This window comes from Heteronotia binoei, chromosome 11 (genome assembly GCF_032191835.1).
Source record: "Heteronotia binoei isolate CCM8104 ecotype False Entrance Well chromosome 11, APGP_CSIRO_Hbin_v1, whole genome shotgun sequence".
NCBI classification, from domain to species: Eukaryota; Metazoa; Chordata; class Lepidosauria; order Squamata; family Gekkonidae; genus Heteronotia; species Heteronotia binoei.
Window position 1 is genome coordinate 61,608,525 of NC_083233.1, and position 17,471 is coordinate 61,625,995.

Sequence of the window (17,471 nt, forward strand, 5' to 3'; positions counted from 1 at the left end):
GCAAGAACTCCAAGAGACAGAAGTGCCTGACAAGGCTTCTTAGGTTCAAGATGAACCCTGAGGAGGAAACAGAGCAAAAAAGGCTAAAATACTTTACAATTAAGTTCCCTCAGCTTTCACTGGCAATGGGTAACCCTTTTATGACACGTATCTTGTTAGTGCATGATAACTTTCTATCTGGCAGAGAAGATTCATATTTATAAATATGAATCCAGAGCATGCTAAACTCACAGCAGTAAAGCAGCAGAGTTCACTCCCACCACTAAAGTCTACCAGCCTTTGAGACAAAACATATACCTGATGCAACCCCTTTCTTTGATGTACATTTGTTGGATTTTATTTTGTTTTCTTCATGTATTCAGTACACATAATTGCTGACCCTTAAAAACAGGTAGTGTTCAGTAGGAATCAAGGAGCTGTGGCTGCACTTACGGCCTCAGCACATGAAAAACCCATGAATATTCTCAGACAGCTCGTTTTTCTTTACCTTGTCCTTGAACACTTCTCAGAACCACCTGGTCAAGGGTATAATTTCAAGAACAATTAGGAAACAGCAAAACCACAGGCTCCTATAGTCAAGACAGTCTATATGCCATAATCATATGCAAGTAAAAAGTACTGGGTTTAAATTTCACCACTCATCAGTCTAAGATAATGCTTTTAGCCTCTGTGACTGTGAAAATAGGCTTGGTGATATGCAGACAACTGCCACCAACAGAAATGTAAATCAGTGGGATTCCAAGAGTCACATCCTGATTTTGGCACCCTAACATTCCACAGTTTGCAAATTACAAGGTGCTACTTGCAAGCTGGTGTAGAACAGTGGCTAAACAATGAGTTAGGAATCAAGAAGTCCTCAGATCAAATACTGTGTCATTGTAAAGGCAAACCCCCTCCCTCTCTCGCAAACAGATTGGGGGGGGGGATTAAATGGGACAAAGATAACTCACAGACTGAAACTGAGGTAAAAAGTGAAAGCCACCACCAACAGTGATTCGCTATTTATTAAAAACTTTATGCTCCACCTTTCCTCATGGTTCTATGAATTAAGTTTGGCACTACTCTACACTCTAGCATCCTCTCATACACTTTCCACTCAAAGTTCAATATGGGAAATCAGATTGATTTTTCACCTGGAAATGCCAATAATGCAGCTCTAGATTCCACCCCCCCCCCTTCATCTTTGTGAGGAAGAGGAATGGCAAGTTGACACCTGCTTCTGAAACCAATCAAGATGCATAGCGTGGGTGGTCAAGACAAAGCTGCCCGGGCATCAGTCCAAATCGACTTAGGAACACTACTCGCACTTGGAACACTACTCAACAGTCAATACGCCAGCTGTACTCAGGGCTGCTTCCAACACTATTTTGACACAGACAGGTCACCTATCACGTTTCCACAGTGCCCCATGCAACATGGTCCTGCCTGAGTGCAATCTCCAGCAATCATCTGATTAAAAGAAGCCTCTAATACAATATTGGGGAAGGCAATGGCAAACCACCCCGGTAAAAAGTCTGCCGTGAAAACACTGTGAAAGCAACATCACCCCAGAGTCAAAAACAACCGATGCTTTACCGTTTTAATAAAATATACTGTACTCATAATACCAAAACAGAATTTTTCACATTTTTCACATTTACTAGTTGTAATGCTATGGAGGAGGATTTGTGCACCATTTAGGTGCACCAATTGTTTTATCATAACGACCCTTCTATCTAAAAAAATTAATAAGATCTCCCAGAGTTCAAAAATTAGCCTGGCACAAGTGAACTTGCATCTTTTGCTGAAGTGCAAAAATTGCCAGAGTGCCTCTCCTGCAATGCATATCAGGCAGCAGAATATAATTTAACAAGATTCTAATTTTCGTAAAACTGCGCCAGCAGCAAAGACGTTATCAAGAACAGCAGTAATAGTCAAATGATTCTAACATGAAGATTCAACATTATCGACAAGATTCTACTTTGTCAGTTATTTACTCAAGTTCATCAAGTGATGGAGGTAGACCAGTTTATTTATTATTATTAATTACATTAAATTTATATCCCGCCCTCTCCGCAAGCGGACTCAGGGCAGCTAACAATCAGTTTCAGTATACCACATTTAAGAAGCATCTGCAATAACATCAAAACAGCTCCGCTGGTCCATCTGCTTCACTATCATTCTCCACATGTCCCCAGGAACCCTGAAGTTCCCCAACTGCTGCCCCCAGCAACTAGAGCTCAGGAGTATACTGCCTCTCAACACGAAGGCTTCATTTAAACATCACAGTTAATAACTATTGCCTCCCATGAACTTGTCTATTTCCCTTTTAAAGTCCTCCAGTCTAACAATTGCTACATCTTATGTCAATGAATTCCTCTAGCTGTACTGAACCAACTACCCAATTTCACTAGGTGATGCCAATTTCTAGTATTATGGGAAGGGAAACAAAGGTCTCTCTTATCCACCTGGCTCAACATCATGTATAACGTGATAAACTTCTGACAAAACATGACTCTATGCCTATAAAAACAGTATTTATTTTGAAAGCAGTCTCATACAAACAGCCTAAATTCACACCACTTTAATACTTTTTTAAAATTTAAAAAGGAGACTACACATCTAAATAATGTAAGTTAGGTTTTTATGTATTTTTACTGTTTGGGCCAGCTTCTAGACCAGCATGTACAGCACAGATGAAATGAAATCATAGTATATTCAGATTAATGACAAAAGTAGATACAAATCAATTTTTAATTATCCTTGTAATGGCACACCTTGTAGCCAACACTGATTAGCTGAGACACACACAAGATTTTAACAACATTAAATTATTTCCTCCAGGTAACCTTGATTACCCATGGTATGGAAAGATTGCTACAAAAATGAGAAATCAATGGGCAATTAGGCGGCCTAGTGAATGGCTTGCTCCAACATCCAATGACACTACGAATAGCAACTCAGCACTGCTGACTGCTAATAAGATTAATATTTTTTAAAAGCTGGCCCCTGCTAAAATCCTTACAGAATAGTAATAGCTCTCTGAAGAAATATGTAAAACATTCCATCGCCCTTAGCAATAATCATCTGAGTAAGAGTTCTACACAATAAACCAATGAAAGACTTCTTGCCCTGATCATTTCAGGCATTAAATCGAACTTGTCAGCATTTCTCAAGCCCTATTAATCTTACGGCAAGAAAGTTGAAGGGAGAAAAAAGAAGAAGTGGATGCAACTGGAACAGGTTAATGCCAATGTTAATTAACACAAGCAGATTAGTTATCCTCAAAGGTTGCAGCATTAAAATAATCCCAGAGTGGTAGCCATGTTAGTCTGCCACAGCAAAAAAGAAACTGGAGTCCTGGGGTACCTTAAGAAATTAACACAAGCCATTACAATACCTTTTGTATTGTTGTTAGTCTTTTAAGATGCCACAAGCCTCTGGTTTATTTCTGCAGCACTACAAAAGCTATGGTCTTAAGCAATTATTCGAAACCTCAGACCACGGCCCTTGTTTAAACCCGTTTCCATTATGTTTTTGCCAGCTCTGTCATCCAACATGCCAAGGCCGTACTGAAGACCAGCATTGGTGCCCTGTACAATACTGAAGAGTGCCACAAAGAACAACCCTTGGAAATCCCAGTGATATCTGGGACTTAAGAGACCACTAAAGTCTCTGGCTGGGGAGAGATCTATCAAGAACTTTCCAAACATAAGACCTACCAAGCACCATACTTCCAGGCTGGAAAATCTTGCCTATTACTCTTGCTAAAGGCCATTTAAACCCCCACTCTTCCAGTAACATCATCAACCCCATAGATCAACAACAGGTGCCAAAAGTCTCTGGATTCCACAGTGAATTTGCAGTGAACCTGAAGGGACATCTATGTGACAGCACTAGAGATGGGGCTCCTAGTCCCTTTGATCTATGTTACCAAGCACAGGCTTAGACCCCAGTGTAGCAAAAGTTAAGTATAAACGTATTTGAAGACATCTTTAAAAAGTTAGACCATTCTTTCATCTAGCTCAGTGCCATATACTCTGATTGACTTTTGGCATCTAAAGAGGGGTGGGGCGCACGAGACCTTTCCCAACACTTGATTTCCAAAATTCATTCAGTCAATAGAAACTGAATGTGGAACTTCTGCTTACAAAGAATGTGGTCTATCACCAGGACACGGCAGCCTCTCTCATAACATGTATATACTTTGCAGCTTCAGAATTAAGAAAATGACCTACCTGCCCTGACCCGGATAGGCCAGGCAAGCCCAATTTTATCAGAAGTTAAGCAGAGTCAATTCTGGCAAGTACTTGGATGGGAGACCGCCTTGGAACACCAGGAGTCAGGAAGGACAGGCTTTATTCAGTGACCTCCCTGAATATCCTCCAGGCCCCTGGTAAGGGTCAGTCACCAGAGGCCACCATGTCTTCCAAGTGCATGCACACACACACAAGCACATATAAAAATACCAAAAAAATAAAAGGCATTACCTCACCCAATGCAGGAGCTTTCTCATGCTATACAGAAACATAAAGCTGGAAGTGACCTCAAGGGCCATCTAGTCCAACCCTCTGCATAATGCAGCAAATTCACAGCTGCCTACCTCCCCTCCCTCCGTGACCCCTGCTCTATAACCAGAGAAAGGATCCCCAGGCCAATCTGGTCCAGAGGAAATGCCTTTCTGACCCTGAAGTGTCAATTGGCATTAACCTAGCATTTAACAAAGGGCCACAAGAGGAGAGCACTGTTTCATCCCTTCCTACTCTCCCTCTCATGATCTGCCTAAATTCACAGAATCAGCATTGCTGTCAGATACCTATCTAGACTCAGCTTAAAAATCTTCAAAGACGGAGAGCCCACCACCTATTGGGGAAGCCTGTTCCATTGAGGAACCATACTGCCAGGAAGTTCTTCCTAATGGTTAGCTGAAAACACCTTTGATTCAATTTCATTCTGCTGGTTCTGGTCCAACCTTCTGGTGCAACAGAAAACAACTCTGCTCCATCATCTATGTGACAGCCTTTCAAATTCCTGAAGATGGCTATCATATTATCTCTCAGCTGCTTCCTCTCCAGGCTAACCACACCCATCTTCTTCTACCTTTCCTTGTAGGACTTTGTCTCCAGCCTGCTCATCATCGCTGTTGCCCTCCTTTGGAAATATTCCAGCTTGTCAACATCCTCCTTAAACTTCTGTGCCCAAAACCAACCACAATACTCCAAGTGAGGTCTAATCAGAGTAGAGTGAAGTGATACTATCACTTTACATCATCTGGACACCATATTTCTGTCAATGCAGCCCAAAATCACATTTGCAGTTCTGGGATGCAACTAGCAATAAGTATAACACACTAGTACATGGAAGCAATACATAGGTCACAAACCATTGTAAATCAAGTACTGTCCATATGCTCCCCCAATCCGACTCCTAATTCTGTCCCTTAGGTATATAAAACCAAGCAAAACAGCTATGACAGAAACTAGAGATCACTGCTGAATTTATCCACATACATAACATATATGCACAAATCCAGCTCAGAGGCTGGCGCACACATACATTTTCATGATACTGACTTGCAGCCTTAACATACAGTTTGGTCACAATAACGTCTCAATACTAGTCACTTTGCCAGATAATTGTGCAAGTAAACCAACCTATTTAAGAGCTTCCATATGAATCAAAACAATACTGTGTTTAAGAGAAGCTGTGCTTAGGCCAAGAGCCTGAGTTCATGTGCATGCAGCAACAGGCTACGCGTTTAAGTTTTTTGTGCACATGTTTGCAAAAAAAACAGGGGCAGCAATATTAACTATGACAGCATCAATCAGCTGGCTCGGGTGGGGTGAGCGGGAGCAGACTGGCCATTTAATTTACAGGGAAATTTCCTAATGGGCCTCTACTTTGCAGTGTGGCTGCAAGCCAAGAACAAGCGCAGTCAAGTCCCAACAACTCTGCTAGTGCCTCAGACCCTTCAGTAACATTTATGATCCATGTGACCAATTAGCAGGAGGCAGCAACGGATGACCTAATACCCACTGCTGATGCAGCCCTGTGTTATTGGTTCACAGCATCACAAGAACCACTCCTCCTGGCTTGTTTTTGTTTCCCAGTCCACCTCAAGGAAGAGCAAAGAATCTGGATTAAGTCCACATTCCCTACTGAGGTAAGTGGCACTGTCAAAGTGACATTAGTGATGTGCACATAATCCCATTTCAGCAACAGGAAGTGCACGTGAAAACTACAGGAGCCAGATATGGGATAAATAATTAGGACCCATTTCAGATGGGCCGTGTTTGGTACTCTGGGGCAACTGTTTATTATAAATGATGTGCTGGATCCAAACATCTTCCAAGGAGTGTTCCTCCTGCCTAAGGAGCCTTCCTACTTGAGTAAAAAGGTTGGGTATAAATATTTTAACAAACAAATACACCTTGCTGAATAGAGTAGTAGGATATGGGTAGAATACACACTCCAATGTAACAAAAAAACCAAGCATGTGTTTTTAGGATATTTTATTATATTTTTATACTTTCTCTCAAAGGCTGAATCCCACACCAATTGAAAGCAGGAATATGAAACACAGATCCTGAGGTGAAGAGGAGAAAAAACCAGTTATCTATTGGCAGTCATTGCAACTATCTGAGGATGGACTCCTTGCCTCTGTGACCTATGTCCATGGCAACACCCTTTACTTGCAGCAGTCCTTGGAGACTCTTTATAAATAGTCCGAAGTTACAACAGTCATAATTTTAGCTGAAATGCAGGACCATACAACATGGCAGTAGAGGGCTTGCATCAATTACTAGTTGTCTCGATTAATGCAGGTTTACAATAGACCTCTAAATGAGACTAGTTAGCAACAAAATTAAAACACTGCCTATCATTTATTCTATACAGAAAACATTTAATACTATTACCAGACCATATTAACCAGAAGGAGAATATGGAGCAACATTTATTCATTTAACTACTACTTTTCATTGTGAACATTGCCAAATATGGAGGATGGAAAGGGACTCTCAGCTGTACTCCAGGCATTATAGAGGCAGCTTACCAGCTGCTTCCTCTTTGTTTGATGGCCCTATCCAAGGCAGGTGATGCAAGGAGCCAGTTTGGTGTAGTGGTTAAGTGCACAGACTCTTATCTGGGAGAACCGTGCTTGATTCCCCACTCCTCCACTTGCAGCTGCTGGAATGGCCTTGGGTCAGTCATATCTCTCACAGAGCTGTCCCTGAAAGGGCAGCTTCTGTGGGAGCTCTCTCAGCCCCACCTACCTCAAAGGGTGTCTGTTGTGGGGGAGGAAGGTAAAGGAGATTGTTGGCCGCTCTGAGATTCTGAGTGAAGGGTGGGATATGAATCCAATATCATCATCATCTTCTTTTCTCAGCTAGATACATGCGTAATGAGGTGATCTGGTAGAACTTCATACCTTTTTTACCAAAGTATTCTCCACCCGCAAAAAAAAACTGATAAGAAATCTGTCCTTATGAACTTCTGTCTTTCAGTTACCTAACCCAACTGCAAAATTCCCTGCATTTCTAGATCTTAGGGTGTAAAGTTTAGGGAAGGATTCCTTAAACAGACTTGCACCCCTCTGTATCGTCTGCCTCATTACACACCATCGGGGAAAGCACAAGCACTTCATTAATTGTTTAAATATTATCTTGGAGACGTTTCCTGAAGGAAGCAGTCGGAGCAAGATTAGCAGCCTAGATCTCTCCTTTAAGATTGACAAACTGTGCATAGTAAGTTGCTCCAAGTGACAACCGGTCACCATGGACAGCTCAGCAAAGAGCAGACACTAGACAGGAAGTATCTATACCACAATGCGCTTCTGGAAGTGAAGCCTCACCAGGAAGAATGCACAAGTCAGGGGCAGAAGAGGCGACAGATGGGAGATTAGCACTACCACCTCCTGAAACTCACCAACTGGCGAGCTAAGCAAAGAGGGGGAAGCTGAGAGTGACAGAGCAAGAAACACTTCAGAACTTCACCTTCTGCTCCCTTCTCCTCAGCTCCTTGAACAGGTAATTTTAAAGTACCTGAAGATTTTTTTTTTTCAAAAAACAGGTCCTTGAGGTAGGGTGGGACAAGAAAATTCAGAGCTGAGCTGCTCTGAAACACTAAAAACATTATGTAAGAAACAGCTTTTGAATACACGTATTAAAGATCAAGGGCAAAACTCTCCATCTTTACAAGCTGTTAGCTAAATAAGAATAAGGGGCACTGTGCTACAGATGGGTCTGTTTGTTAAGAGGGCCAAAGCAGCAGGGAGAAAAGGTGTATTACAGTAAAAGCCTTAAGCAATCTCCCTGTTCTTGCGGTTGCTTCCTTATCTGTAACATTCAAATCCATTCTGTTAATTTCTTAATGGCGTAATGAGCCAGGAGATAGACTCCACCAGCCTAAGAGCTAAACATTCAAAATATAAGAATTTCAAGCACTAACAGAAGGCATCACTAGTCACTTTTAAACTCTTCCCTTGGTTTCAATATGAACGTGCGCATACATATGCTAGTTAAATATGTATCACAGAAGATGAAGGGCACACATGGAAACCCGGCAAATAACCAAAAGCTTCTCCAGAATTCTCATCCCAGGCAATCATGCTGCTGAAACGACAGGACAATTCATAGCTTAATATGGAGCCTGCCTCTTTTATCAACATGAACAACCACACTAGATACTTAAAAAAAAAACCTTCCTCTTGAATGCACATTTCCTCCTCCCAAACCACATAGTCCAGTTTGGTGTGAGAGCCAGTTGGTGTAGTGGTTAAGTGCGTGGACTCTTATCTGGAAGAACTGGGTTTGATTCCCCACTCCTCCACTTGCACCTGCTGGAATGGCCTTGGATTAGCCATAACTCCCGCAGAGTTGTCCTAGAAAGGGCAGCTGCTATAAGAGCTCTCTCAGCCCCACCCACCTCACAGGATGTCTGTTGTGGGGGGAGAAGATATAGGAGATTGTAAGCTGCTCTGAGTCTCTGATTCAGAGAGAAGGACGGGGTATAAATCTGCAGTCTTCTTTCTGTTGAATCAAAAACCCAGTTCCCATACAGGGATGCAACCCCAAGGATTAGGCAGAAGTTCATACAGAAAAATATTTCTGTGGGGAAAAATTCAATAACCTGCTTCCTTGTTGCTTTGATTGTTCTAGGGGCTAAAGCTTCCAATTGCAAACTCCACACACCTTGTGGCCAGGTTTTTAAATGCCACTAAAATACAAAGAGAGGAAAGAATGAGATAGGAAAAATATACGATCATCTTGCAGCACAACAAATAACATTCTTTCAAAGCAAAACACCTGAAGGCTAGGGTATATCCTAAAGATTTTTAGTCCTATCATCAGATCTTAAACTTTGTGCTCATAACAGCGCTTGCATCAGCAATCAAGCAAACTGACAAGCTGCAACTTGATTTCGCTATGAGCTCACAGTTCAAGTTCTATCATATCCTTATACACAACGGCACAGGCAGCAAAACCTGTTAAATCCTGCAGGCAACAATATTATATAACACAAGCCAAGAGCATTTTCACAAAGAATATTTACAATTGTTCCTCCAAATCTGTGATAAATACAACCTCAAACATCCCCTACGTTCCTGGTCATGTTGACAATACACATGTAATCGACACTTATGTAACTCAGCCACATTACTTTGGAAATGTTACATCATGGCCTCTTGCAGATGCTTTCCTGACAGAAGCACCTTTCAAAGCAATCTAGCTGGCAAGAGAGGCAAGAGAGAGATTGTAAGCCGCTCTGAGTCTCTGAGAGAAGGACAGGGTATAAATCTGCAGTCGTCTTCTTCTTCCTGTTGAATCAAAACCCCAGTTCCCATACAGGGATGCATCACAGAGTTAAAGCAGCACAGAGTTAAAGCATCAAGATGCATCACAGAGTTAAAGCATCACAGAGTTAATATTTATATATTGTGCTTTCTCCACAGATGGGTGCAAATTTTGCACAAACTAACAATCAATAGCATGCCAAACCACATTCGAAACAGAGCAACAAATCCAGTTACCATCAGTAGCTAGAAGAAGAAGATGATATTGGATTTATATCCCGCCCTCCACTCCGAAGAGTCTCAGAGCGGCTCACAATCTCCTTTACCTTCCTCCCCCACAACAGACACCCTGTGAGGTGGGTGGGGCTGGAGAGGGCTCTCTCAGCAGCTGCCCTTTCAAGGACAACCTCTGCCAGAGCTATGGCTGACCCAAGGCCATGCTAGCAGGTGCAAGTGAAGGAGTGGGGAATCAAACCCGGTTCTCCCAGATAAAAGTCCGCTCACTTAACCACTACACCAAACTGGCTCTCCCACTGCACTCTGAACCTCATTCTGCATACGCCCCTGCTTCTTCTTCACCCCAAACTGCTTCTGTATATAAGCAACGGGTGGACAAAGCAGCAATTTTTCATATACGTGACCAGCAAACTAAAGCACCTGAAAGAATCTGAAAGCTTAAATCAATAACCAAATCTCAGAACAGACACCTCAAAGTACCTGCCAACAAAGCACTGGAGGCTTTACTGTTTTCTGCTCCATCACCCAGGGAAACAGGCTGCCAACATACTCTTCCTCACCAGCATATTACAAAAGAAAACAATATAGTAATTTAGGCACTCCAAACTCAAGAATATCTTCTAAGCAAGGCCACTGCAAAAGTACATGTAGAGAACTGCTTGTATTATAGCAAGACCAGTTATCATAACTTGTCCCAGTATTTCCTTTATCTTTTCTTTCTTGTGCACCTGTGCACTCCACCACATACAGACACACCCTCAGACTCATCACCCAGTGCTCTAGTACACATCATCTCCCCTGATCACAATTCCCACGACCCTGAACACTTCATTGTTCAATTTCCTGGTTACTCCCCACCCAAGATCCTAAACTTTCTTAAATAAACTTTGGGATATGCACTTGTTAAAACAAATTCCATGGTAACCATAATTGTCATGCCCCAAGCTGTTCTGAAGTCTTCCTACATCTCTTGGATAGGTTTCAGAACCTTTCTCAGCTCCACCACATATTTTGGACACTGCTCCTTTGTCTACATAACACAATTCCAAAGTAAATCTCATGCTCCTTTGACATCTGGCTATAACTCAAAGCCCCCTCTTCTGGGGGCTTTGACCACTGCGGTTTAATTCTGTCTTCTGCACTGCACTTTCAAGTGACCTTTACCCTAACTGTCTTCAGTTACAGCATCCCTCCAAACTCAGGCCTAGCTTGCATATACCAAAGAATGAGGTAGAAGAACGAAATGCAACACTTCAGATTGTAGGTGATAACATTCCACTTGGAACACTTATTTGCATAATATGTCCAATGGAAACAGAAAAGTAGCACAGAAAGCAGAAAGATCCACACACACACACCCCTTCAGTCTACTGTGTTGATTTTGCTTGTGGGGTGCTATTTACATAGGAGAGGATTCCAAAATTTGACCCTCTCTAGATGTAGCTTGAAGGTAATGGCTCTTCTACCACTTCAGCTGACTGCCGCCTTATTCTGCTGCATGGGTGAGTAAGGTCTTTGCAAAGACGAACTCTGAGAACTTCCTCACTCAACATAATTCTAGTACTTTAATCCAGTTCCTAGGAAACTAACATAGGCTCCCCACTATTCATAGAACAAAGGAGAGGCGCTTCACTTCAGTAAGCGCAACCCTAGACAACACAGCAGCCCAAGTTTTGATCAATACTTTGATGCATAGTTCTTAGGAAAACACCAAGGGCTCCTCCTACTCTTCCAGATTTACAGCTCAATCCAATGTAGTGTTACTCCAGGCTATACAGCTTTCAGTGGGCTCGGATTAAAATAATTCCGCACAGGATTGTGCTCAGCCACCTACTGCAGAGGCCAATGTTCACCCAAAGTTCACAGCAACTCTCTAATTCAGAATTCATGGGATGCCGTCTGAATGATGCCCTTCAGCAAGCGAAACCTTCCAAAAGACCCTCATCCCCAAAATCTCAGAGCTCCCCACTATATCACCCCAACCAAGAGAAGGACATCTTAGCTTCAGTAAGGCAAAACCTGAACATTCAGACAAACCCTACAATACAAACAGTCACCCATCCCCGCCCTTTGCACTGAACAGTATTCTGAAACACTTTCAAAGAAACAAACACACTTTTCCTTCATAGTCAAAAAGGGGCTCCCCCCTGCTACATCTTACCAGAGCAAACCCTCCCCTCTACTAATACCCAGAGGTCCTGAGAAAATACAAGGGCTTACACACACACACACACACACACACCAAAGATGAGTAACAAAGACACTTCTCTTTACCAAAACTACCTGACAGTGCTTTGAGTCAAGTTTTAAAGAAACCACCAAGCTCCCCCCTCCCCACTTCGCCCTTACCCAAAAAGGAGGAATCTCCCCTATTCAGGATTTAGCTCCTCTTTACCAACACACACACACACACGCACACGCACACACGATAGTTTCAACACCCGCAATCTCCTAAAAGCCACAAGGGTCTCCTCATTCTTCCAAATTTATTTTATTTATTTGCCTTAGATTTATATGCCGCCCACTCTGCTAGCGGACCACAAGAGCTTACACACACACCCTCCAAAGATGAGTAACAAAAACACTTATCCTTATCAAAACTACCTGACAGTACTTTTGAGTCAAGTTTTAAAGAAACCACCAAGCTCCCCCCTCCCCACTTTGCCCCTACCCAAAAAGGAGGGATCTCCCCTATTCAGGATTTAGCTCCTCTTTACCAAAACAAACCCTGATACACAGACAGGATAGTTTCAACACCCGCAATCTCCTGAAAGCCACAAGGGTCTCCTTGTTCTTCCAAATTTATTTTATTTATTTGCCTTAGATTTATATGCCGCCCACTCCGCTAGCCGACTCAGGACGGCTAACAGTCAAATCAAAAACAACATATTCAGTTACAATTTCAAGCGGTAAAAACATGAACAAATAACAATTGAAAAGCTAGATACTTGGTGTCCCCTCTTTTCAAGAAGGCGAAGGCAAACACTCACGCTTCCCCCCACCCCGGTATTGCAACGGATGCAGGCTCCGGGGAAGTCACCAGAGCTGCCCATTCTTCCCAGCCACAGAGAGGCGTCCCCCCCACCCTTCTTTAGGAAAGACAAATCCCCGAACTGAGCCCCTCTTTGTTAAGGTAACCCTTCAAAACAAAACGCTTTCTTTTAACCCCGAGCATTCAAACTGGTGCAGGTCCTGGGGGGAGGACTACTTTCCCCAGGGGGGCTCCCCCTTTCCAAAGCTCGGCCCCTCCCCCAGGGTCACTCTGAAAAGCTCTCAGAGGCGTCTGAATAAAGGGGGGGGTCTTCTTTCAGCCCCCCTCACCTCCTCCCTAGGCCTTCCCCCCCTCGGCGTGTCCCTTCCCAGCGCCCGTACCTGGCCGCAACGGCTCGGTGATGCTGAGCACTAGGAGGAAGAGGAGGAGGAAGGTGCCGCTGTCTGCCTTGGGCACCATTTATCCTCCGTTCATCCTCCCCCAGCGCAGCACCATAAACCCCCTGGGAGGGAGGAGAAAGGATGGGAAGGGTGCCTCGTCGCAGCCGGGGTCCCTTGTTTCTTCCTCGCAGCCGGGTCCCCGAGGGTGGCTCGAAGAGAATAATTCCTTTTTCTCCACAGGAGGCCACCTTCCGCCGCCACTGGCGCGCCAAGCGGCCACTCGCTTGCCCGGCTCTAGGTACACGCACAAGATGGCGGCCGCGCTCCCCCCCCCTCCTTCCTCGCGACACCCCCCCCTCGCTTCGCCGCCGAGCCGCGCAGCCAATGGGGAGGCGGGAGGCGTGGCCTCGGGCCTGGAAATCTGCATAGGTGAATGGCTAATGAGGGCGGGGACGCAGAGTCGCGGCGGAAAGCCCAGGCGCCTCGCTGAGAGGAGGGGGGAGCCGCGCGCCTACCTGTAAAGGAGTCGTCCCATTGGACTTCGCGAGCTTACTCCTGAGTCAACATTACAAGTTGTCTGGTGGCCGCCCATTGATTAGTCGGTTTACTCGGTTGCAGTGAAGTTGATCTCCCGAGGAAGGCTGAAATCTTATTTAATGGGACTTGGGGAGTAAGAGTCATTGCATTCATTGGGGTTTACTCCTGAGTAAACACGCTTTTGGACTGCATTGTTGTCAGTCTGTTGCCGTCTATGACCCTGATGCAGTGCCTGTTTACTCTAGAATAACTTCCACTGTGTTCCGTCCGCTTACTCCCCGGTGAGTGCGCGTAACATCTTACCTTTTTAAAAGGATCCTATGTCTGTTTACTAGGAATAAACGTTCCTCCTTGCATTCAGTGGGGCTTGCTTCCTGGTGAGTTGACTGTGTGGTGTGTTTGGGGAACTTCTGGTGCTCCCCCCTCCCCCGCACTGATAAAGTCACCAAGTTACATGCGGGCACCTAGTTTGCCTACTAGCAGGGCCAGCCCTGATTAGTTTCCTTGGAGAGAAAACTGCTGCTTTAGAGAGTGACCTCCTTGGTATTAAACCCTGCTGAGGTCCCTTCCAGCCCCCAAATCTCCAGATATTTTCCAACCCAGAGCTGGCAACCCTAGCTCATACCCTTGATGGTGCTACTGGACTCAAATCTAGCTGTTCTTTTGCAGTCCAGTACAACTACCCTCTGAAAATATTTTCATGCATGCAAAGTATGTTCGGAAGCTGACCCTGCTATTGAGTTAAGTGAGACTTGCCTTCATGTTTTTGCAAGATATGCATGAAGTTCTAATATTGAAACTCAGCAACAAAAGAGAGTTCTGTGGTGATGAAGTGTGTATGCACATGAACGCTTATATCCAGAATAAGCTTTGTTGGTCTTAAAGGTGCTATTGGACTCAAGCTTTTGTTCTTGTGGTACATAGGTACTGGCATCAAAGGGAGGGGGGGGGATCTTGGAGCACCTTGAAAACTGAAAGATTTCTTACCTTGGAAACTTGTGGCTAGCTTCACTCGCAGGCAGGCCTGGATAAAGTGAAAGTAAACATTTGGAAATCCTGCTAAAAGGTCATTAAATGTACATGGCACAGCCAAGACCTTTGTATGCCAAACTCAAAAAGTAAAATTCAGTGACTATTTCCAACAGCAGTGATTGATAATAACTCCATTTCCATAGCTGAGGCTAGCACATTGGTCCACAGAGAGAAAAATGCAAAAACTGAATACCTTTTTGTCCAGACCAAATCAAACATCCCAAACTTGGACTCCCCAGAACTGGGCTGGATACTTAATCCAAAAAGATCATTTTGTTGTTGTTGTTCAGTCACACAGTCGAGTCCGACTCTTTGCGACCCCATGGACAAAGTCACGCCAGGCCCTCCTGTCTTCCACCATCCTACGAAGTCTGCTCAAATTGGTGTTTGTTACATCAGTAACCCTGTCCAGCCATCTCATCTTTCGCCATCCCTTTTTCTTTTGCCTTCTGTCTTTCCCAGCATCAGGGTCTTCTGCAGGGAGTGCTCCCTTCTCATTTGGTGGCCAAAGTGTTTGAGCTTCAGCTTCAGCATCTGACCTTCCAGGAAACAGTCTGGGTTGATTTCCCTTAGGACTTACTGATTTGATCTTGCAGTCCAAGGGACTCTCAAGATTCTTCTCCAGCACCACATTTCAAAAGCATCTATTCTTCTGTGCTCGGCCTTCCTAATGGTCTGGCTCTCACAGCCATACATTACTACTGGGAATACCATCGCTTTGACTATATGGACTTTTGTTGGCAGGGTGATGTCTCTACTTTTTATTATACTGCCCAGGTTCACCATAGCTGTCCTCCCAAGGAGCAAACGTCCTATAATTTCATGGCTACAGTCACCATCTGCAGTGATCTTGGATCCCAGAAATGTGATGTCTGTCAATTCTTCCATGTCTTCCCCTTCTATTTGCCATGGTGTGATGGGGCCGGATGCCATGATCTTAGTTTTTTTGCTGTTGAGTTTCAAGCCTACTTTTGTGCTCTCCTCTTTCACCCTCAACAAGAGGTTGATTGTTACCTGCTGGTAATTAAAGTTACTGAGTCTTGTGTCTGAGATTCATAAAACTGAGCATTCAGTTCTGCAGAATTGAGGAGGAAAGGTGGGTTTAAGATAGTTTAAGAGTTTTGGTCTGCAGTAAAACAGTCAGGCCAGTAGCAGCAGACTGTGACACTGAAGCTCTTGTTGGGCTGTAAGGTGCTCAAATCCAACTATTCTACTGATTTAAGGTGATGATTTTAAATGTTTTTTTTTTTAACTCTTGTGGCTCTTTAAAGTTTTTTTTTAAATCTTGTGGCTCTTTAAAGTCATGTTTATTGTGACATATAATAAGAGCCAGTTTGGTGTAGTGGTTAAGTGTGTGGACTCTTATCTGGGAGAACCGGGTTTGATTCCCCACTCCCCCCACTTGCACCTGCTGGAATGGCCTTGGGTCAGCCATAGCTCTGGCAGAGGTTGTCCTTGAAAGGGCAGCTGCTATGAGAGCCCTCTCAGCCCCACCCACCTCACAGGGTGTCTGTTGTGGGGGAGGAAGGTAAAGGAGATTGTGAGCCGCTCTGAGACTCTTCGGAGTGGAGGGCGGGATATAAATCCAATATCTTCTTCTTCTATAAGTGCTCATGGGCTAGGCATGAAGTGTTTATTCATTGTAGGGATAGTCCTGCCTTTCTCGTCTCAAAGTAGGTTACAAAATTATAATAAAATATGGGGGGGGGGATAGAAGACTGTTAGATATACCATAAAGGATGCAGCAAGTAGATAACAAACGCAGTAACGTACGCACAGCAAAAGGAGCAATGAACTGCAACTTGTTCCCTATGCAAAAATGCTCTCCTGACCATTGACTGCAACCCTATTTGAACTCGCAGTGGGCAGAGAGAGAAAAAAAGTGTGCATAGTGAGATCAGCAGGCTGTGAAACTCAAGAAGCAAAGACTGCTCTATCTATGCAAAGCTCAAATAAACAACATAACTGTGGTTGCCGTGACCATTCATAACAACAGTGGTTAGGCAATAACATTCTCCCTCGCTTTCCCAAGCTAATTTTGATTCTGTTCTATAGGAAAGAAAACCCTGATCTCAGTTGATTTTTTTGTTTATCATTTACTTCATTTATAACACCTCCCTTTCTCCCCAGTGGCAACCCTGAGCAGCTTATGGTGTTCTTCTTGCCTCTGTTTTCCCCTCATAACAACCCTGCAAGTTGGCTAGTCTGAGAATGTATGACTGATCCAAGGTCTTCAGTGGGGGAATCAAACCTGGGTCCTTCCAGATCCTAGTCCAACATTCAAATTGAACTCTACAGGAATAAGAATCAGACCCGCCCTGAGCCTGTTCTACGGGAAGAGCGAGTTAAAAATCGAATAAAATAAATAAATAGTTGAGAAGTTCTCATTCAGCAGTTCTGTAGTCAGCTTTTAAAAAAAACTTGCAGCGGTTGTTGTGGCAGCAGTGGTGTCCCTAAATAACGGCAACTTTCAGATAAAGCTTGGGAGACTGCAATGTTCTCACGGTGAATCTCACCACTG

At 43.9% G+C, this 17,471-nt stretch overlaps 1 protein-coding gene across 2 annotated transcripts in view; it reads right to left on the reverse strand.

Moving 5' to 3' along the window:
- The window catches only part of DGCR2 (DiGeorge syndrome critical region gene 2), a 78,661-nt gene extending 64,972 nt beyond the window's left edge, over positions 1 to 13,689 (reverse strand). For both annotated transcript variants that reach the window (XM_060249420.1, XM_060249419.1), the window contains exon 1: positions 13,382 to 13,689. In XM_060249420.1, the coding sequence (XP_060105403.1) occupies positions 13,382 to 13,460 (79 nt within the window). In that variant the 5' untranslated portion in view covers positions 13,461 to 13,689. The remainder of the gene's footprint in view (positions 1 to 13,381) is intronic.
- Between the last annotated feature and the right edge of the window lie 3,782 nt (positions 13,690 to 17,471).